The 23,344-nt window shown below is 36.5% G+C and overlaps 2 protein-coding genes across 2 annotated transcripts in view; both read right to left on the bottom strand.

Moving 5' to 3' along the window:
- The window catches only part of GPATCH2 (G-patch domain containing 2), a 191,419-nt gene that overhangs the window by 28,011 nt on the left and 140,064 nt on the right, over positions 1 to 23,344 (bottom strand). The window lies entirely within an intron of this gene.
- On the bottom strand, positions 3,386 to 3,954 carry LOC128596939 (cytochrome c oxidase subunit 6C-like). Its single transcript, XM_053606810.1, has one exon. It carries the CDS (start codon positions 3,921 to 3,923, stop codon positions 3,696 to 3,698), a length of 228 nt encoding a protein of 75 aa, XP_053462785.1. The 5' UTR covers positions 3,924 to 3,954; the 3' UTR covers positions 3,386 to 3,695.

The following is a 23,344-nucleotide window of genomic DNA, read 5'->3' as shown; positions in this document are numbered from 1 at the left end:
TCCCGGGATCTGGTAGAAAGCCTGGGTATGGGCAGAGACTGAAGAGAGAGGAGGCCAACTAGGTTTACCACAGTCTGGGTCCGCATTTCCTCCCAGGACAGTCATTTCAGTCATAATAACTAAAGAGAGGTACAAAGGTATTGCACAGTGAAACTTCCCTGTGTTGGCATAAACGGGTGAAGAGGAAGACAGGGGTGAGAAGGTAGTCAATGAATGGTCTTAATTCTGGATTGTTTTATAAAACTAAACCAAAAAAAGTTGGCCTCCTGGAGGTAGAGAGTAAAAGGATAGTTAGAGGTTGGGAAGTGTGTGCATGTGTGGTCTAAGGGGAAATAAGGAGAGGTTGGTTAATGGGTACAAACATACAGGTAGAAGGGTCAACTTCCAGGGTTCAGTAACACAGTAGGAAAATAGTTAACAATATATTGTGTATTTTGAAATAGGTAGAACAGAATGTGGGAATAGAGCCAACACAAAGAAATGGTAAACGTTAGAGGTAATGGATAGTCCAATACCCTGACTTGATCACTACACATTTGATACATGTATCAAAATATTACAGAAGAAATAACATGTGTCTGATGTTTAGTGGGTGTTCATTGTGACCATTAATATTGCTGGTTTCTACTTAAATTGTTTTTTGCACTAGTTGTATATAATTGGAGTATTCTAATTGCTTAAAAATCACTCTCCCAAGTCAATATTGCTTTTAAAACTTTATTTTTTATACTTCCTACAATTTATTAGGGAAGCTTGCTACAAAGATAGGGAAAAACAAACTTCAGGAACAACTCCCTTTTCTAAACCTTTTTTTCTAGCTATTGGTCCCAAAATTCCCTTTTGGGTTTCATTACAAAGAAGATAGGATACTTTATTTTCATTCAACTCTATTATCCTATCTGTACCAGGGTCGAGGACAATAAAATTAAAGTTAATAAACTCAGGTACGTTGAACCCGAGGACCTCAGCAAGAAGAAAATCTGCTAGCTGTATTTCAGAAATTCTGTCAAGAATTGACTCCCTGCTATAGCACATTGAGAGATCTGGATTATTGATCAGTAAGATTACCCCATTTCTGTTTGTTCTTCCCTCCTTTCCCTGTAGACAGGTGCAATGGAGTTCTTACAAAAAGCACTAAACAAGGTCTACCTTGTTATTTAGTTGTCACTCTTAATGTAAAACATAGCAGTTATTTTTTAATTTAAAATCAATGAACCTCTCAAAGGCAGTTTTGTTTCTTTGGTCTAAATGAGTTATTTGTCTTTGCAGAGCAGAACACTCCTATTCTCAAGGTGATGGTTGGAATTTTTGGTTTCTTTTTTTCTGTGGTGTTTTGAGTTTGGCAATACAATGCTCTATGATCAGACCCAGAGCCACTGAAAAATAACACTGAGGTCTTTTTGTAGGTCATTGCCAGAAAAACACCAACCGACTAGATCAGTTTTCAATTGTTTTCAGTTGAAGCATTTGCTTGGGGAGGAGAGGGAGACCCTTCAAAACCAACACATCTCTTAAATGGAAAGGATAAATAATATTGTTCCATATGGGATGGGTCTGTCAGTTATGACTGAAAACATGGTTTCTTCTGTATTACTTCTGAAATTTCCCCTATTAAATATTAGAAAAGCAGAATGCAAGAAGTCTTTTTTGTTTTATTTTGCTTTGTAAAAAGACTTCACTTTGTTCATCTGCATCATTAGCTATCAGCTAGCCTTTAAATGGTGTGGGGGTAGGAAAAGTTGGACATTTTGTCTGGAGGGAAAAAAGTAACAAAACCAAACAATCTAAAAAAATCTCCAAATAAAAACTAGACACACAAACCCTACTGTGACCACCTTGCCTGAAAACGTGGCTTCTGACCTGGGCTGCCAGGGACCGAAGCAAGCAGTGTCAAACACGATAATATTGACGACAACAGGAACTTGTCTCTTCATCGTATGCAATTACCAGTGCAGGCTTTTCAGAGAATTAGGCCTAGTTAAAGCTGCCCCCTGGATAAAATGTGTTCCCAAGCAGCCTTGGTCAAGCTGCAGAGGAGAGACAAACAGATGTGACTATGGGCCCTGGCATTTGGCAAGAACACTCACTGTCAGTTAGAAAAATATCGGCCTGGACAGGGCATCAGCTGCACAGAAATAAAGCAGGTCTGTGGTGTCATTGGAGGAGCAATCCTACGGCAGAGAGAGATGGGGGTCGGAAATTCCAGCCCTGTGTGAACTTCCTTTCTACATTTAAATTGCCCTCCCCCCACTTTACTTGGTGTCAATATGTCTCAACGTATTAAACTGAACAAGCAGACATCATTGTCTAGCTCTTTTTCTGTTGTAGCCAAACACACAATAAGTATCAAGTACTTTCAAGCATAAACGATTTTTTAACTTCTTGGAGCACTGCATTAAATCCCCGTTTTTAATGGTGTTTTCTGTCAAAGCTGTTTCTTCTGTGTGATCTCCTGGGTCGTTCACAGCTGCTCTCTGCATTTGGTATTGCTGACTACACCCTGACCAGTTTTGGGCTCTGGCACCTTTTGGCTTTGGTCCTTTGACTGCACATTCTGCCTCCATTCCTTTTACCTTCTTTTTGGAACACTCTCCATCTTAAGAAGGGGTGGTTTAAGTTTTAGCTCGATGCGCTGAAGTCACTACTTGGGTTCCAGTAATTGGATCCATGCTTTACTCCAGACTTTTCTCACCACAAACCTTACAGGAACTTAGTTCTTTAGAACTAGGTCACTGCCTGCATCTCCCCAGACATGGCCTTGAAATGCAGCCTGGTGTTGGAGGCTCTTTTTAACGCTGCCTGCTGAGCCTGGTCCAAACATCAGCTGCTCCTGGCTGTGGCAACTCTTGAGCCTAAGTTGATTAATCCTCCCTCTCCTGCGGTCTGAGGCTCTGCCCTGGGATGTAACTCTCTGCTGGCTAGTGTGCAGGAGTCCAGACCTACCTCCTAGGCTTTAACATGCTGTGAGTAACTGCAGGCTGCTCTGGCAGTAACGCCCACCATGTTTCTTCTGGGTTACACAGGCGGGAGGCACTGCAGTGTCTGGAGGCTTCCCTGGGAGTTCGGTGACCTGGTTTCACTCTCGCTGCCGTCCTGCCAGTCAAGAACTCTCCTTATTCCCCAAAGCAGGGCCATGTGGCTGAAGTGTAGTGTGCAAGGATGAGGTGCAGGAAACAAGGTGGGAAATCATGTTCAAAATGCATGTATGTGCACTTTTCTAGAAAAAGGATACATGCTTTTTAATTTGATTCTGAAAGACTAACAGAGAGGGTCACCCAAACAATAGACTGAACAGTTTCCTTTTTCATTTTTTTGAGATGGGTTCTCACTGTTGCCCAGGCTGCTATAAAACTCCTGCCTTCAAGAGATCCTCCTGCGTCAATCTTCCATGTAGCTGGGATTACAGGCGTAAGCCATCACGCCCTGCTGACTCAACACTTTCAAACCACACTATTCACAATCTAAAACAGAAAATACCATGAGAAGAATGAATATTCAGTAGTTTGGGGGTAGAATGTTTGGTAAATTTCTGTTGGAGCTATTTGTGCTAGAGTTCTGGTGAAGTCCCTTTCATCTTTGTTTTCTTTTTGAATTTATTAATCATTTATTTACCACTCATATTCATAGCTCAGGAACACGGGTCAGTGACAAACATCTATGTAAATCAGCCCAAAGAAATTCTTTATATTCCAAAATCACTTTATACTCTGAAAGACACCAGCCTTCCTCATCTCCTCAAAATCTTTCATAGAATCATAATTTCTGTAGAAATCTGCATATGCCTTCTTTCTTGGTTCACCCACAGCAAACTTATAGAAAGCTGCAACCCCCAGGGATACAACTAATGCTCCAACGATGTAAATTCGCAGGCGCCTGGCTAAGAGGCCACGCATCTGAGATTTGGCCAAAGCACTGGAAGCCATGGTAGTCACTGTCCTTGATGGGTATGTCAACCCCAACGCGTCCTTCCCGGCTGAGGTACACATGAACTGTCATGTATACCTCATGGGCTCTGTCCTATTCTGGCACTGAAGTTGTTGAAGTCCCCAGAAATTACGGCACTGCTGTTTATCATTTTGTTTAAAGTGAGTAGAATTTGGCTTATGAACCTGGGAAGCATAAATACAGGGGATTATTAAGTCTTCTTGTTGAATTGCTCCCTTCACCAGCACCAAGGATGGTAGCGACTATTTTTGTCTTTATTTTTGTTAAGTTGGAGTCAGTGTCATTTGATATGAGAATGGCTATACCAGCATTCTTTTGGTTTCCATTTGCATGGAATATTGTTTTTCATCCTTTCGCCTTGATTCTAAATGAATCCTTGTGGGTTAGATGTGTTTCCTGGAGATAGCAGACACCTTCTTTGCACTTTTTTTATCCATTCAACTTGGGTGAGCATTGTATAATGCAGGTCTGAGTACTTCCTGAAAGGTGCTCTGGTCTTCACAAATTCCCTCAGTGACTGCTTGTCTGAGAAAATCTTTATTTCTCCCTTGTATGAGAAACTGTTTTAGAAGGCTGATGTTTGTAGGATTTCAGTTGAGATGTCAGCAGTTAAGTCTAATCGGTTTTCCTCTGCAGGTTACCTCCAGTTTTCACCCTGCTGCACACACGAGCGCTTCTTTCATGTTCACTTTAGCAGCCTGACGATGATGTGTTGCGGTGAGCTGCCTCCTTACAAGGAATCTGCCAGAAGTCCTGGATATCTAGATTTCTAGCAAGGTCTGGGAAATTTTCCTCAATGATTGCTGTGGAAACAAACCGAGTGCCCACCAATACGGGAATGGATTAATAAAATGTGGCACATGCATACATAGTTTGGAGTACTACTCAGCCATTAAAAATGGTGATCTAGTGTCTTTCTGGACAATCTGGAGGGAACTGGAAACCAATCTTCTAAGGGAAACATCACAAGAGTGGAGAAACAAACGCATGTGCTCAATACCAAATTGAAACTAATCTATCAACACTTAAACGCACAACGGAAGTAAATTTCAGTGAAAATCAAACTGGGGGGAGGGGATGGGTAAGTTCACACTTATTGGATACAGTGCACACTATCTGGGTGGAGGGCACTAATGTGTTTAACTGTGACTCAATCTGCACAAAAGCAAAATAATATGTAAACAAAACCCACGTACCCTGTAACGTTCTCAAATAAAAAAAGGAAATACCTATTTAATAATTTCTAAGGAATATTTAAAAAATGCCACACACATAGGTCACCTTATAAAAATACAGTATTACAAAATTTAGTTTAATGTTATAAGTTTAAAAAAAGTCTCAACCAAATATCTACACTTACCAGACTCTAAAAAAAAGTAACCCCTGCACTCTTGGGCTCCTTATCTTGCTTTACTTTTCTTCTTGTTACACTAAATATGTTGTAATCAATGAATAATCACGGGTGTTGCTGAAAGGTGTGGAAAACTATGCAACAAAATACTAGCAATGATTATTTCTGTGTGGTAACATTTTGCAGGATTTCTTCTTTATACCTATCATATTTTTTTTTTATAACAGGCATGCAACAAAAGGATATAAATTATAACTAGAGGAGTTATAAAGATGAAAAAAATTGAATTGATAAATGTAAGTGGTTTTGGCAGCTGGATGAATTTCTTTGTCAAAAGCAAAGTCAAACTTTTCCCACTGTGAAAAATGTGGTGTTAATTCCAACTATGAACCAGGGAGTCAGAACAGGTTCTTTCTGGTGACATGGTTTTTGCTTCCCCGCTAGATCTCTGAAAAATCCCACTTATTTCTGTATGTGTCAATGTTTGAGGAGTTTTACTAACTTATGGCATGTTACTTAAATTCTCTTTGCCTTCATTTCTTTAACTTTGAGAACTGCGATTAGACTACTACTTACCATGAAAAGAGTTTTTTTTTGATGATTTTATTTAGAAATCATTTGGGTAAAACATTTTGTCACAGTGCCTGCACGCAGTGAGCAATAAATAACCGTTAGCTATTAATCTTACTATCATTGTCATTCCCAGTTTACAGATAAGAAACCCAGGCACAGACAAGTTAAATGGTTTACCTAGAGTCACACAGTTAGGAGGAACTGATGGTAAGCACTCTGCCATACAATAACCGCAGGAGAATGCTTAGAGTAGGGCACCACTAAAACACACTCCGAACAAAGTCAAGACAGAAAGAACTCATTAATCTGAACAATATGCCGCAACAAAGAATGAATTTGGGAAATCTGAAAATAACACATGGGTTTTTTTTCTTTTTTGTAGTTAATAAAAAGGTTTTTCTTTGTGCTGGTTCTGCTTGCTTTAAATGTGTTATACAGCATTCATTTTTTTTTTTTTTTCAAAAATGCAACAAAAGCCTATTAGTCACTGAAACGGAGCCCCAGTGATAGTCTCATGTCAACCCATTGCTGCTGATCTTCTCTTGGCACAGCTTGGTACCTCCTGCTTCACAGATGTCTTGTTTCTTTCTCCTGGAGGGACTGCGGTTCTAATGATATCATCGTTCCATCAATGTGTTAATGTGGGTTCCTGAACACACACTTCCATATGCCTAAACAGCTCAGTTAAATGCTCCTTCTTTTTGTGCCTTTTCGTCATTCTACTCAAATGATACCTGAAAATGGTGGGGACTGTTTTGTGCAATTCAGGTAATTATTAGAACATCTGTGAATGAAGACATATTCACGTCCAGACGAATGTTAGCCTTTTCACAGTGCAAATTATTCAATGGGGTTTCTGAAAATTTATCTGGCAGAACTGCTGTCTCACCTTAGCTTATATCATGCTGACATCATGCTTCCCAGCTTTGTCCAATTTCCTTCAGATTTTTTTGTTTTGGTACATATACATACATATATATATATATACACACACACACGCACATAAATACATACACATACATACAGACACTAGAGCAATGCATTGTACCCACTTCAAAAAACAGCCTTTCCGTGTGTCCTAATTCTGCAAGTCCTACCTTCACAATTCTCCCAGTGAGCTCAGGTCTAAATGTTCTTTCTCTCCTTTAAACGTTCCTATTCTCACTACCCTTCCATGTGTTTTTTTCTCTGTCTTTCTATATCAAGCTGTGCATACTCTGTTCACATCTTACCATATTGTATAGTATGTGACTCAAGTTGCTTTTAGATTAGAGGGGACTGTAAATTAAATATATATGAAAACAACTTGAGACCACGAACCACATCTAATTTCCAGAACCTAGCTTTGCTTCTTCATGTACTAGAGGTATAAGAAATGGTTTTTGGACTAAAATGAATCAAACTACTGTAACATTTGTTGCCTCTACAATCAATCCTTTGCCAATCAATCATGCATTTTAAAAATAACAACACTTCTTACTTGAATTGTTGCTTAAATTTGCTGTAAAAATATTCATTTAACAATTAATAAATTTTGACTATCATGTATTCTACTAGATGATAAATAAATTAAAAAATAACAAGACAGCTCCCACCCTCAAGGAGTTGACAGCCTAATATAGTAAACATATATGAACAAGAAATTAGTATATGATGTAATAAATCCACAAGGCTACAAGGCCACAGTAGCAGACCACCTCTTTGGGCAAATTGAGGAAAGTTCATTTCGCCTGAGTTCAAACTTGGATATTGTCTGTCCAAGTAGAATCTAAGATATTTGAGGCATCTTGGAGTATTCTTTTATTCTTCACACCTTAGTACCTAGGAAATAGTAGGCACTTAGTAAACTGTTATTGATTTAATTTACTTGATTCCTAGCTATTAATATACATTTCTGGAATCTGATTATCATTGATATTTAGTATAGAGTTTCAACAATTAAGCTTATTGTAATTTCCTTAAAAATGATAAAAATGTTATTGTTGATTCTTAGAAGAGATTAAAAACTTACTCAAATTATGCATGATTCTTTTGGAAATCACCATTAAAGCAAGAGGATATGTGTCTATATTTAAAAAATTGGGGTGATCTTGATAATATCTTGTATCTTAAATAAAAAATGATCAGACCACAAACCCACATTCTCTCTCTCCTAATGACACTATGAAGTGTTTCCTAGGATGGCATGGTTACCATTTTTAATATCTATTAATAAAATTATGAGATATTCATAATATTCCTGACTTTTTTGAGTGAAGTCCACACATGACCCATTTTTCTATTTACCTCATCTACTTAATTACATGACATTTGGATGTTTGTTGAACTGACCTTTCACTGTATCTTCCTATTTGATACATGCCAGAGACTTTGTCAAGGGTGGGGAACCTGCAGCCCTGGAGCCACACGTGGCACTCAGGATCCTGAATTCAAACTTCACAGAACAAATCCTTTTAATAAATTTACATATACATTTATATGTATGTGTGTGAATTTTAACTTCTTCCTTTGAATACATGTTGGCTTCTAAAGTCTTAGAGTTTATAATCTGAACTACTAAGAGAGTCTGGGCTCACTGGGTTCTGACTATATAAGAGGCATTATTTCCAGACATTTTTACATACTTTATCTCACTTAATCCACATGAAGATCCATTTCATATCTGAGGAATCTGAGGCCCAGAGAAACAGTTACTTGTCAAAGACCACAAGAATAAAAAATGAAGTTATTATATTTGTACCAGGAAATGTTTGACTCTGAAGAATTACTTTTTCTCCTTCACTACCTCATTCAACTTAGCTTATTATACCCTACTTAATACATCTCTACAGAAAACGTAAAGCGTGCTATACCCTAGTCTATCAGATAGAAAACATATTTTTATTGAGAAATAAAAAAGATGTAGTGTTCATTTTTTAGGAGTTCGAGTCTACCAATCACGTGGGAAAATGATTCCAACCCAATTTTCTTTTCTCTGAACCAGCACACCAGGGCATTCTAGGCCTCTAGGTGACAACACCTTTGCAGAGGCATAAAAGCATTAGAATAACACATGATGTGATATAGTTGGGACTCTGTAAGCAATTCAGTATGACTGGAACTCGGAAAGATCTGAATCGATGGGAAGAGATGATGCCTCCTTGTATACAACCAGTTTCAGTAAATTCAGTGAATCTGTCTACTCACAAATTCTCTAGAAAAAAATAAATTGCTTATTTAGTTTATATAATCAGTTATTTAAACAACTGACAAATTGAATTCAATGGAAAAGGTCCCCTCCATAATTCTCTGTAGATATAATTCTGGGAGTTACTGCTTCACACAGAGATGGAGTCAACTGATGACCCATTTCCAGGGTAGCTCTTGAAGTTGAGAGGCTTCACTCATTCGATAGAGGTTACAATTACTTGCATGACTGCGGTGGCAAGAGGCTCAAGACTGAGATCAGCTTTTATTTTCTGTACAGTGTCCGATGATGTGAAAATGTTAATGTCATAATTCTACATGCTGTAGTGTACATTTGCTGAGTATGTCTACTAAAGAACAAAGAAAAATGTGGTTGCTGGTTCTCTCTCCATACTGAGAAGGTAATAACTGCTGGGTGTTTTGATTATGTGTCATAATGTCTGAAATTTCTGAAATACATAAAGAGTTACTTTTCCTTTGGAATATCTCAAACACTGTTATCACATAAATACAAACTTATTTTAAGTTCTATTACTGTTTATTGGTATAATTCAACTGGAAAGCCAGTTGAAATGCCACCCCCTTTATGCAGGGTTTTCAGATACCATTGCTGGAAGTAATCTCTCGTTCCTTGGAGAAAACTGGGTTTTCTACCTTAAACTATGACTACATAAGTACATTAACTAACAATACTCCAGCTAGAGTATATATTCCCTGAAGTAAGCATATTTCTTTAAGTACATTTACCTTAGCACTTACATGCCTGGCCAATATCAGGCATTTATTGAATAGTTATCGAAAGAAATTTAACAAGGCATCCTGGAGTTTTTATAGCAACTTTTTTTTATGATAATCAATATTTTTATTGGAGTTCAAATTTCTTTAATATAAGTGCGTACTTATAAAAATACAAAGTGACAAAACTCATTTGGTACATTTCCTGGGCTTAGGGATATAAATATATGCAAAATCAAGCTTGTTCACTTTAGCTAGCGTTTACAGTACGTGCATGTACCTGAATTCTAAAGTGTTTCCCTTTCTACATAATTTTGTATTTTGCTAAGCGTAACTTTATGAAGAAAAGGCTTTCAGTCCATCCTCTTCCATGATAGCTTTTGGTAGATAAATATTATATCCATAAAAGTTTTATAGACTTGTTAGCAAATATTTACTAGACTATAAAATGTACTGTAATAGCCAGATATCAGGAGGCTTGTGATGAGTTTATGAACATTAGTGCTTGATAATTATAAGGAAGAGTATTTCAAGATTCTCCTAATTCAATTCAATTAAAATAACTGGTGCATTAGCTTATATTCAGGATTAGTTTTGCCACTGAGATTTTTAAACCAAATATCCTTTATGATTTTAATTCACATCTGTTACTCACTATATTTAAAATGTCTACTGATTTTAAATGTCCACGGAAAAAATGCTACCCTATGAAAATTTGTTTCAAATGGGAATCGTGTTTCCTTTTTTCATTTCTACAATGCATTTCTTTAGAAAAACACACAAGTCCCTATATTTTTTAAATTTCAGAAGTCAAATTCTAAATTATCACTGATCAGATAGTCATGATTTCAGAATGTTGCCACTTTTCTTTGCACATTAATAAAACAAGCCAAATGATGTTTAAGATGGCTATTTTAGAAGAATTTACAATTTTGCTTCAAAACAAGATAAAGGATTTCAGAAAGCAGTGAAGTTAACTTTTAAATAGCATAGAAATAAAGGACTTGAAAAAAAAGACACTGCTGTATAAATTATCCACCAACTTGGTAAAGTTTATTTAACCCTCTGTTTCCTCTTATCTAAAATAAGGATAAGAAGAATATCTATCTCAGAGTATTTTGGAAATTAAATGAATTAAAATATATCATTAACACTCAATAAATCTTACCTATTATGGTATTAACTATAAACATGGTAGGGAAGCTATTTTCTTTAAGGCACTAATAGTATATTTTAGATTCTCTCTTTTTTTTTTCATCCCTCCTTACTTACATATCCACTTATCTTGAGAGGCAGCATAGCACAGTGGCTAAGAGCATGGATTTTGGAACCTAGAGATAAAATTCAATGCCTGCTCCCTCTCTTAACAACTTGGGTGAACCTGGACAAGTTACTTAACCTTTCTATGCTTGGCCTTTCTCATGCATAAAATGGAGATAATAACAGAACCAGTCTCACAGAGTTGCTGCGAAGAGTAAATGAGTGTTTGCCTCACAGTCTGCAAAAGTGGATCCTCTAATTTCCCACAGAGGAAATCTGTATGTGGTAAACTGAACACTATGTAGTTTGGAATTTTTTTGTCCAATGGTAAGTTGCAAAACTCTGGGGCCAAGACCATATTTGTTTATACAATACAAATGGGAAATACAGAAGATTTATAAGTAGCTAATAAGGTCTAAATGTATTCCACAGACTAAAATATGAATGCGTCATTTATGCTGGTACAGCAGATAGTACAGCAGAACACAGCATACCAAATCCTGGGTTCTCAAGCTGACTTCCCACAACACTGCTTATCTTTCTTGTGAGTCTTAGAGTCCCCTGTAGAGAAGGCAGCTTATTTGAGGACCTCACAAATGCTCACTGCAGCTGGCACATAGAGATCAAGGTAGGCAGTAACTGCAGATGAGGCCAAACAAGTACGAAAGGCCTTGCAAGCCGTATTCAAGATTTGGTCCCAAAGGCAAAGGGAATCCATTAAGAATTTTTAAGTATACATAAGTAGACTTGAGTTTTCCAACTATCATTCTGGTTATGGTGTGAAGAACGGATAAAGGGGACAAGAGTGAGAGATTGAAAGAAGTGACGGACAGTATTCCGATTTTCTGACTAGACTGCAGATTCGGTAGCATCTAGAGTCCATACCTATCACTTAGCCCAGCACTTTCTATACTCAGTATAAATGGTCCTTAAAGGTGGGCATGAAATACTGCATGGAACATAATTTTTTTTTAAAGAAACACAGAAAATGCCATGCTAAAAGACTAAAATATCATCACATGCTAAATTTATCAGCAGAGAAATACAACACTAACCACTTAACACTATAATCACTTGTTACCCCACTTTAAAGATAATCGTGCTATGTAGAAGTCCTGAAATCCTGCATTTAAAAAATGTTATAATTAGGATAATCTAGGAAGATGGTGGCAGGGATGGTGCTGTTTTTGAATGTATATAATAACATTCAAATAATGTAGCATAATCAAATATCCCGGGACACCAATAACTAGCCAACAAGGTATTTATTCCCCAAGCCCTCCCGCCTCACTCCCAATCAGGTGTTTGGGTGTATGTTACTGAAATCTATGAGACTCCATGTCAACTTCCATGCAGGAAAAAGCAGAGGAATCATCTAATGGCCCCAAGTTCAGGAAAATCCCCAAAACTCCACTAAACACTCAATAGAAAGGGCAGGGATCTGAGATGAGAACAGAAGCTCAACCTGAGAGGTATTTGGAGGGATCCAGCTTATCCATGATGCCAGAGAACCAAGATGCAATAGTTCTGTGGTGCTGGATCAGTTGCACACTACATATTCTTAAAATTGAAAATTAAAGCTATTTCCCAGCATAAAAACCCCATATTAAGGAAAAACAGCTGCAGTGGAAGTAAAATGGAGCAGGGCACAGACCACAGGAAGAAAAGAAATAAAAGGTGTAAGAAAAAATGGGGCAGGGAAGAGAAAAGAAGAGGTAGATGGTGGAAAGTTGAATTTTGAATGGTTTGTGAAGACACAAGAATCCCATACAAAATTAGTAAAAGAAGAAAAATATGGTTCTTAGAATATGTAAGAGCACTGTAGAAAGATAAGGCCACAAAATTGGAAACCATACTTGATTATTTTAAAATAAGCTAAAGGAAAATAAGAAAATAATATAATCCATGAAAGAACAAATCAATCACAACTTGAGAAGCTGAGAAATGAAGTGTTGGGTAAAAAAGATTTAAAATGAGAGATGACTATTCAGGAAGCAATTAAAGATACAAGGAAAAATCACTTCAGAAAGGAAACAAAATTAGAAGGAACACAACAGTGAATAAATGTGATGGGGAAATAGAGTATGAAAATATAATAAAAAATGTAAGAGGCTAAATATAAAAATTTAAAAACTGAAAGGAAAAGAATTAAAAGGATTAGTAAATAATAGCTACAGAAGACAGCCAAAGAAGGTCCAATATAATAAAGAAAATTTTGAAATAACAAAATCAAAGCTATAAAACAAAATGAGTATAAGACATTATAATTAAAGAAAATCTTAAAATTTATTTTAAAAATAATAAAAACTACCTACAGAAAGAGCATACTTTATCCCCATGGGGGAAAAAAACCCACTAAAGTGACCAACATCAGAATGTAGTCTAGTCAAACTCCTGGACTTTAAAGAAAAGGCAAGTGTACACTGAGGGTTCAAGTAAAACTAAGTCACTTGTACGTGACAGAAAATCAGACTACATCAGCCATGGAGAGCAATGTTTTATACAGGCAATGGACTAACATATTAAGACAGCTAAGGGAAGAAAATATGAGCCATGGAGTCCATATCTGATCAAAATGACCTTTCGATACACAGATCATGCATAAACTATTAATAAGAACTCAAAAAGATAGCATTGAGTGAGAACTTCCAGAGGAATCAACTAGAGAATGGATTTTAGACAAACAAAAAGAGTAGAGAAGCATTGACTTATGATTTGGTAGGCATCAATAAAAATAAATTTTCTTATGTAACTAAAAATAGATGAAAAAACTATCCTGGAAAAATCAAGTATTTGCTGACTGCCTTATAGGTACTAACAAAGTAATCATTTACTTTCAATCAAATGTTTGGAAGAGGGTTGAGAAGGACAAAAGAAGTCAGCTAACCTCAACACGGCTCACAGGAGGGAACAGCAGCAAGTGGCTGAAAAGGGAAAGAAAGGGCACCCAGCAAGACTGTTACATAAAAGCATTAATATGAAGGTAATCACTGGGGGGAACACCTTCCTCAAAGCCAAACGGGAGACCACAGTGAGAGAGGAGGAAAAGAAAGGGAAAGGAAGCGAGAGAGAGGGAGAGAGAGAGATGTCTGCTATGGCGGAAAAGAAAAACAGAAAAAAGACAATGAAAGTATAAATTGTAAACAAAACCAAACAAGCCTATATGGGGGCAAGCAATAACTGAAGGGGACCAGTTAGAAGCCAGACTTCTTTGAAAATCCAGATTTTATACTGGATTCTGTAAATATTTTTATATGTAAAACAAAATAAAGTGAATTTAAAAATGCTCTCTCTCTGAAAATGAAAACTAATGTACGTTGTTATACATCAGCATATCTACACTTCGAAACTATTTCAGTTTGCCTTAAAACATAGGAAACTGCATATTCTTAGTGAAACATATACCAAGTGTAAAATGAATACTGAAAAAATCTAAAACTATTTTTAGTGATTACTGGTCATCATAGTAAGATGATTCTGAGGCTGCTGCATATGATGGGTTAAATAAAATGGAAAATTACCTTCTTGTCTTTGAGATGTAATATTTTTAACATGGTTGAAAAAAGAGATTAAAATCAATGGGGGAAAGGACAATGAAGTCTTGGATTTGAACAGCAACTATAAGTATGAATCATTATGTATTTTCTTAAAAATCTTAACTCATTTCTCTGAAAAGGCGTGATAACAATGACACCTCTAACACCCAGACTGTGGTTTCTGAAACAATTTCCTAGCAAAGGAATCAGCACTTCTTAAAGGAATGGCTGCCCCTTGGTCTACGTCAGAAAAGGTCTAAGGCACGCCTAGAAAATGTAAACATACCAGAAAGCACAGCCTCGCAGCAAAGAACACACTCAGGAACCAGCTTAACTGATCTCCCATTGGCCACAGATGGGCTAATTTTAGCATCAATTAGGACGATAACTAATGGACTGAAACACATCAAATGTGTTTAAATCAGAGCGTTCACCTTTGGAAAGTGTTGGGAACCAATTAATTTTGAAAACTGATAATTAAAGGGAAAGAATCAAGTATTTATATTGTTTTTCCTAAAAATCGGTACTTTCAGTAATCAAATAATGGGAGAAGGGAAAGTTTTTAACAGAAGTAACAAGAACATAATGATAGCACTAACACAGAACCATTTTGCAACCTGTAATGAATGAATCTGGGAAATGATCATCATGGCTAATCAATCACAGAAAGAGACAGAAGTGAGAGAAGTGTACAAAATCACCTCTCAAACAGTCTTGCTAAACAAAACAAAACACCAAATGTGAATGTAACCCAGGTTCTTTACGGGAAACACAGAGGACAGAGGAGTATGTTAAATGACACCATGCGGAGAAAATCAGGAAATTTTATAGGGCAAACAACCTGACTTCTCCAAAACAATGCAGAGACAGAGAGAGAACAAGAGAGGGAAAAGAGGAATTTAAAAATCAAAAAGAATTTTAGAGAGTATAACGCAGTAAATCAATCAAGGAAATGTGAATATCAACTGGATTTTACACGTATTATTATTTATTAAAAATTGCTATTTTGTATAGATGTGATAATAGTACTGCAACCTTCTAGAGGCTGTTATCTTGTGAAGAGACACATAAATTTTAATTCAAATAATACGATAGGTGGGTTTGGGGACGAAAGAAGGAGTGGGTGGGGATATAGATAAACAAGGTCGGATATACAATATATTTAAGCCAGTCAATAAATACATTGAACTTATATTTTTCTCTTTATTTCCATATATAATAACTTTTTCTATAATAAGATACTGTTACACATTGCTCTTACCACCTTGACAATGTAAATGAAAGAGTTTCTTTTTAATCCTTAAGATTGCCGCTATAAAGTCATTAAGGCTCTTTTCAGGCTTAGTGAAGAGACTATTCATAATTTTTAAGTGGCCAAATTTGAAGTTAAATTAAGTTATCCATGAAATCTTAACTGTAGTACCCTTGGACTGTAACTTGATGTAAAAATATTACAAAAATCTTTATCTGAGGTTTACTGTCCTCAGAAAGGATAATGCATAGTTTTTATTCCATCTTTCTAATTAGTAATTTAAGCATATGTTCAGCATTTAACTCTAAATGTTTGCCTTTTCCCCAAGCTCGATGACAGCTGTCCGAGATTTGAATGCCAGAAAACATTTAAATATCAACATCTGTTGAATTATGTTAATTTAGTGTAATATAATTGGGCATGAGTTGGAATTGATCAGAAGTATATGAAATAAACAAAGGTAAATTCCCACCAATATCTTCGTATACAAACAAATCACTAAGGAATGATGAAAAACAATTATTTCTAAAGAGAAAAGGTACAGTTCTGATTATAAAGAAATTGATTCTTTTGAAAACAGTTCTAACTCTATGAACGTCATCTCACTATTTTAAAATTTATTTTAAAATTGTTCTCATAACGGAAAGGAAATGAAAATTATCTAAAATGGGTGGTAGTCAAATGTTCAAGATTTGAATATTTTTATACATTATTAAGAAAAACATTCTAATTATGCTTCTATATGTATTAAATTTTTAGACTGCAGGATAATTCCTATCATATTAGGAGCAATAAATATTGAAGAGTGATATGATTTCAGTTCTGTAGACATAAAATAGTATTTTTAAATTGGAAGTATATTCAATGTAGCAGAAAAAATTTAGCAGGTTTTTTTCTGGGGACTGTGAAGTACAAATTATCAAGAAATAGCTTTTGTTTATTGTTTTGCTAACTTAAAATATTAATTTTTATAGTGATTCTCTTATTAATAAATCAGCACTGCTTGTTTGTTTGGAAATAATCTGGCACATGCACATTGGAGTAACAGTTCCCCATAATGATGTGATAGCCCAGGCTGCAGAAGTGATGCAAGCTGTCGGGATATGGCCCTGCAGGTGTACCTTAATCATTCCTAGGAGAACCATCTCTGGGAGTTAAAGGTTAGCTCTGTGTCCATGCCCATTTAATCACAGGACCAATTTGGAGAGTGCCAACTGTAAAACAAACAACTGTCCTTAAGGAACTGGTCTTTAGACCACGAATTCATTTCAGCTAAGGGTCACCTGAACAGCTTTCACGTGCTAACTATTTTCTGTCATTAGTGACCATGCCCAAGTTCAATTGCAGTCTTACAGGTGAGAGGTTTTTGCATACTTTTGTAGTCATTTGAAAACACCTAGACAAAGAAAGGGTACAGCAGTAAGAGTTCATGAGGGGGTAGATGGTGGAGTTTAAAAAAAACAAAACAAAACTGTTATTTACCACCCATAAGAAACATTATGCATTTCCAAATGGCAAATTCCCTTTTTTCCTCTGTGTTCTTTATATTATACTGAAAATCAGCCTTTCAAAATTCTAATCACCTGATAACTAATTTTATTTAGTATAATGACGACTTAAAATAACCCTCTATGATTATTAGTTTAAAACCTTGGCAAGGACTGCCAAAAGGACAGGAGCCACGGAAACTGGCAATCTGAGAACAGTTACTTTTACAAAACACAATATTACCATATTACCAATTTGGCTGCATAGAGTAAAACAAATGAACTAAATCCCTTAAAACCATTTTATGTTGTGTATGTGGTTATGTTTCCAATTATTCTGCTCTACGTATCTCTATTCTTAGAAGGTACTCCAATTCTCTTTTTAATTAGAGTACGTATGTAATTAAATGTACCCCAGTAAACAAATATAGAATGTATACATTCTAATTAATGGGATATGTGAATATTTTCTATTCATTCATGCATACATCATAAATCAAAATAATCTAAAAGATGTTCTTCTGTCTGAAGGACAAAGTAAACTTTTCTATAATAATAAAATAATACTAATATTAGGTTCAGAAAGAGAATTATGGTAAATGTGTAGAAATTTTACTTTTAAAGTTAGTATTTAAAAGCAGTTTCAAGTCACTATTTTGGACATACAAATGTAAAATACATAGAAGATAAAATGAGTGATATAACTTGTTTTAAAATACAATGAAATCATTAGTTTTAACACAAAGGGTAAGCTTTAAAATCTGACTAAGATCGGATAAATAACATCTTAAATATTAAAACAAAGCATCATTTACTTTTGTTGCTATATTTAATTTTGCTGATACACTTCTATGAAAAGCAACATTAAACAAATACAGCCCATGTCATTAAGCAAGTACTCTAATGAAGTTATCTTATTCTAATTTATTAACAGCTGCTCAAGAATGTAGTCATTAATAGTTTCATTTATTTTTGGCAAACCTGCAAAATGATAAACAGTTTTGTATCTGTTATAAATTAGCTCTCCATTTCAAAAAACAAATCACAGTATGGGGAAGACAGAGCAAACTGAATCCTCGAACATCTTTGAATCTTTAAAAGAGCAAATAAAGAACAGCTGCAATTCTGTTACATCTGTATCATCCTACAAAAATGAATGTGCTCTGTGGTAACGTACAGAGCAATGTTCTTTCTAACTTGATGTTTGAAGACTGACATTAATCGTGTGTGTGAATGTGATGGGATTTGTTTTGTTTCTCTGATTAAATCTATTATTATTTTCATTTTAGGAAACTTCTTTTTATTACGAATCAGTCAGAAGATGGCCAAAAAAATGTTTATTTCTTTTTTACTCACTATTAATAGATAACATAAGACATTAAAGCCCACAGTATTCATGGCTTATCAAATCATGTGACACCAAGTTGATGAAAATATAATGCTTTTAGTAACTATGCAAAAGTGAATTAACAAACACATGTTTCTGAGAGACACTTTAAGTAGAATTTAATACAATGAGAAATAAAATGTTTTTATTTGATTTCAAATGAATATTAGATTACTAGATGATCTGGCCTTTGTACTTCATAAGGTAGATGACAAAAATCACATAAGGAAGGAAGCAGGGCAAATCCAAACGTCCCAACCCCACCCCTGGTGCCCCCAAAGAGGTAACCAGATGTAAAAGGAAAGGCTTTGATATCTAAATAATTCTAAGTATTAAGTTTTTGGCATGGATTATTACAGCATTAAAGACTGATCATAAGCAGAAGAAGGGATTAGAACAGCAAGATCTTTTCAAGAATGAAGTATCACTTAGAATCAAGCATTGCTTAAGGCATGTTTTCAACTAACTTTCCACTGAAAGCTACTATTAACTTTCTGGTGCTAATCAAAGGTTTTGACATGGGAAATCATGTGAAATTATTTAATTGTAGCTCTAAATAAGGTGATGACAGTGGGCAAAATATTTCTAATTTTGAGAAGCACAAAATAATATTTAAATACTGAAATATCAAATAAAAAAAAAGGTTGGATACTGCCGAACGGTTCTCTGGGTGGTTGTGAATAGACCCAGCTCTTTTCCCTTGCTCACCTGAAGATTTTAAGAATAATCGTAGAGTGCACTGGGACTGTAAGGTCTTGAGGTAGGAGCTGGTGGAAACAGTGTGGGCTTTGTTTCAGTGCTGCCTAGAAAAAAGAAGTTCATCACCTCTTTAGCACAGTGGGTCATTTTGCTCCTGAGGGGTGTAACTCAGGGCAGGCTATGTGTACAGATCCCTCAATTGTGGTACAAATGGGTCACATGGAGCAGAGACTCCACCAGCCCCAGGAAGCTCTGCCGAGGCTCTGGGGACCTGCTCACCATGGATCAGACGCTTCCTTTGTCCCTTGGGTGTGAGTGTGGACTCAGATAAGTTGATAACCAGTACACAGTTAACTTGCTTCACAGACACCAGGTCTGGAATTTAAGAGAAGGATAGATAGGGGTTGAAGAAATAAATATAGACGTCACTAGAATTTCTCTCTCAAAAACACTGAAGTGTATTGCCCCCAGGTTATACAGGAACGGCACGTTATGACGAGCACTGCTGATAGTAACTGAAGCCCTGGGAGGAGGCAGTGAAGAGAGAGAAGCCAGTTCAGAAATCCAAAGCAGTGCTGCCCTGTTGTGAAGAGTTAGAAGTGCAGGGTACCTTCAAGGACACAGCATTTGTGATTAATGAAGCAGAACTTCCTGACAGAGCGGATTAAAATTACTAAATTGGGTTTTGTTTAAAGGAGATCGTAAAGGCCCCCTGTTTGGTTAGACATAGAACAATCTCAGGGTTGCGAGGCAATTCTTTTGCACTCTTGATTATTGTGGATGAATATTAAAGTGGGTGTTGCAAAAAAAGGAGAAATGGCATCAATTGTTACCCAGAAAACCACTACCAAGACGTATTATGCTTAGTGGCCCTGGCAAACATATACCTAAAACCATTCTATAGAGATCTTGAAAATTCCCCGGAGGAGCTGAGGCAAACATATACCTAAAACCATTCTATAGAGATCTTGAAAATTCCCCGGAGGAGCTGAGGGTGAATGTTACTCACTTCCAGACCAAGCCTGAGACTGCACAGCCCTTCATTCCGAGCTTTCGTGAGGAACGCCTACTCTGAGGGAATGGGACAGTCATGCTCTTTGAGTCACTAACAGCAGACCACGTGTACATTTATCTTTTCTCACCTGCTTGGGGCATATTTTGGGAGTAAATGATCCTACAGTTTATTGATTTAATGCATTACAGTTCTCTTCTCTAACCTTTATGTTTTTCCACAAGTTGAAAAGGGAAGTGCAGTCACTCATCCAAAAGGGATAAGAAAAGTCAAGGTAATATTAAACGCACTAAGGAAGGAAATGGATTTCAAGAGTGGAACACAGAAAAATGCATATTTGTATAGGAAACTGAAGATTTTTCACCTTGCATTTAATAAAACTTGTAACAAAAATAAACCCTGAGTCGTTCCTTATTTTTATTTTACCTTTCAAACTGCCCTGTGCCTAACACAACCGGTGGCTTCAGCGAGAAGGGAAAGTACACTGTATCCACAGATTAAGAGAGAGAATACATGAACGGAATGTTCAAAGACAGAAGAAGAGATGTTGGAATAAAAAGTATAAAATTTTTTTTTAAAAAATCATTAAATGATTTGGGATATAGCACTGAGAAAAATGCCCAGAAATCTTCCAAGATGGTAAGAATGTATAGAAGGTAAGTTTTAAAAATTAGAGGATATGTTAAGGGTGCAACGACACTCAAATAATAGGAGAAAAGAAAAAAATGGCAACTACTAAAAAATGAAAGGCAGTAGACATCTAAACATACCTAAATACAAAGCAAGTTACAGTAAAAATACAGTATCATAATCTACCATTGCAATCCATATATACAATCCACCATTGACTAAAATGTCATTAAATTGCACATGGCTGTACTGAACTGTCTTGATCACTACAGCTTCATAGCAAGTCTTAAAATCAAGTATTAGCCTTCTAACTCTATTTTTCTTTTTCAAGGTTGTTTTAGCTATTCTGAGATCTTTGCATTTCCATATGAAATTTAGAATTAGCTTGCCCATTTCTACAAAATAACCTGCTAGGATTTTGTTTTTGAGATGGAGCCTTGTCCTGTTGCCCTGGGTAGCGTGCAGGGGCATCATCATTGCTCACTGTACCCTCCAACTCCTGGGCTCAAGCCATCCTCCTGCTTCAGTCTCCTGAGTAGCTGGGATCACAGGCAAGAGCCACTGTGCCTGGCCCCTGCTGGGAATTTAATTTAGATTGTACTTAATCTATACACAATTTGGAGAGAACTTATCTTAATACTATTGAGTCTGAAGGTCTATCTCTCCAGGTATATGGGTCTTAAGACCTAAATAGATACCTGGTTCTTAACTACGTGTTCTTTTCTTATTTAATTTTGTTAATATCTTCCCGTGTCTCTTTTAGTTAATATGTATTATGCTAATTTTATTTAATTTTTTGGACTCATTTGTGCTAACATTATGCTTCTGTAATACAACAGATTGTTTCTCTTGTGAAAGTTCATTTTTCTCTGAGAATATTGCTATTCTGTCGGGTAATGGTACAGAGAGAGGACAGTCATCTGTGTCAGCCCTCAGTAAGTTAGCAGTAGGGGCTGTTAGCCTGAGTACAGAGAAGCCTGGGCACTGGAACAGCCCAGTCATCACACCTGCCCCACACCTGCTCCTCTGGTCAGCAAAACACCCTTTCCTTCTCCTTACTCCCAGACAGAAGGAGAACTGCAATCCTCCAGCTCTGGGCTTTACAGGTGCTAGAGCAAAGACATGATAATTGGCCACATAGATTCATCCAGCTTTCTCAGCAACTCAAACAACAGAGAACCACCAGCTATCCTGAGGTTATTCCTGAAGACACTTGGACTGGAGGCCAATGATAAGCAGGTATAGAACCCCAAAGGTTCCTCTCACATTTTATTCTCTTTCAGGCAGAATGGATTGATTCCTGCCTTAGGGCAAAGCCCCCGCACCACACTTAACACCAGTTCAGAATTGCCCCTGTAATATCAAGGACTTCTTGCAGTTTTCTGTTTATTCTCTCTTTCGAAATTTCTCCTGGGTTGATCCTGAGGAAGGGTGGCAGCAATTTTGTAGTTCAGAACTTTGATTGTAATAGGAACTATCTCCTAATTTTTAGGAACATATTAGGAACAAATTTCTAATATGAATATTCAAGGCAGTAACACTTCTTCTAATTAGCATCTAACTGCAACCCACAAGTTTCAATATTATCATAATTGTTTTTGACATTAGAAATGTACTTTTTAAACCCCAACTTTTTTTTTTTTTTTTTTTTTTAGAGACAGAGTCTCACTCTGTCACCCTGAGTAGAGTGGCTCATGGCATAATCACAGCTCACAGCAACCTCAATCTGTTGGGCTCAGGTGATCTGCTTGCCTCAGCCTCCCCAGTAGCTGAGATTACAGGCACCTGCCACCACCTCTGCTGGGTTTTTTTTTTTTTTTTCCTGCTTTCAGTAGAGATGGGGTCTCATTCTTGCTCAGACTGGTCTTGAACTCCTGACCTCAAGGAATCCGCCCGCCTTGGCCTCCCAGAGTGGGGTTATAGGCGTGAGCCACCGCAGCCAGCTAAACTCCAACTGTTAAAAGAAGTGCTAACTTAATGATACACCAGAAAGGGAATATAATTTTTATGACATGTACTCATTACAATTTGTTGATACTAGCTTTATGGCCTGTTAAATGATTAATTTTGGAAGAGTTCTATGTATCTTGTTCAGATGCAGAGTAGTATCGCCAATTTAAGCTTCCTAACATTTTGTTACATAAGTTTTCCACTTACAAATTTTCGGATGGCTTAAGCTATCAATAATATGAGAGTTATATTAAAGTGGGATTGTCAAGTGAGTTTCTCTGTGTATTGCTATTGCTTTATACATTTTGAGGCTACTCTATTGAGTGCATACAATAATAAGA

The sequence above is a fragment of the Nycticebus coucang genome, chromosome 10 (assembly GCF_027406575.1).
Source record: "Nycticebus coucang isolate mNycCou1 chromosome 10, mNycCou1.pri, whole genome shotgun sequence".
In the NCBI taxonomy this organism is placed as follows: domain Eukaryota; kingdom Metazoa; phylum Chordata; class Mammalia; order Primates; family Lorisidae; genus Nycticebus; species Nycticebus coucang.
This window is presented reverse-complemented; position numbering and strand designations above follow the sequence as displayed.

Excerpts from the sequence above, each read along its gene's own strand:
- LOC128596939 (XM_053606810.1), bottom strand. The coding sequence starts at position 3,923 with ATGGCTTCCAGTGCTTTGGCCAAATCTCAGATGCGTGGCCTCTTAGCC.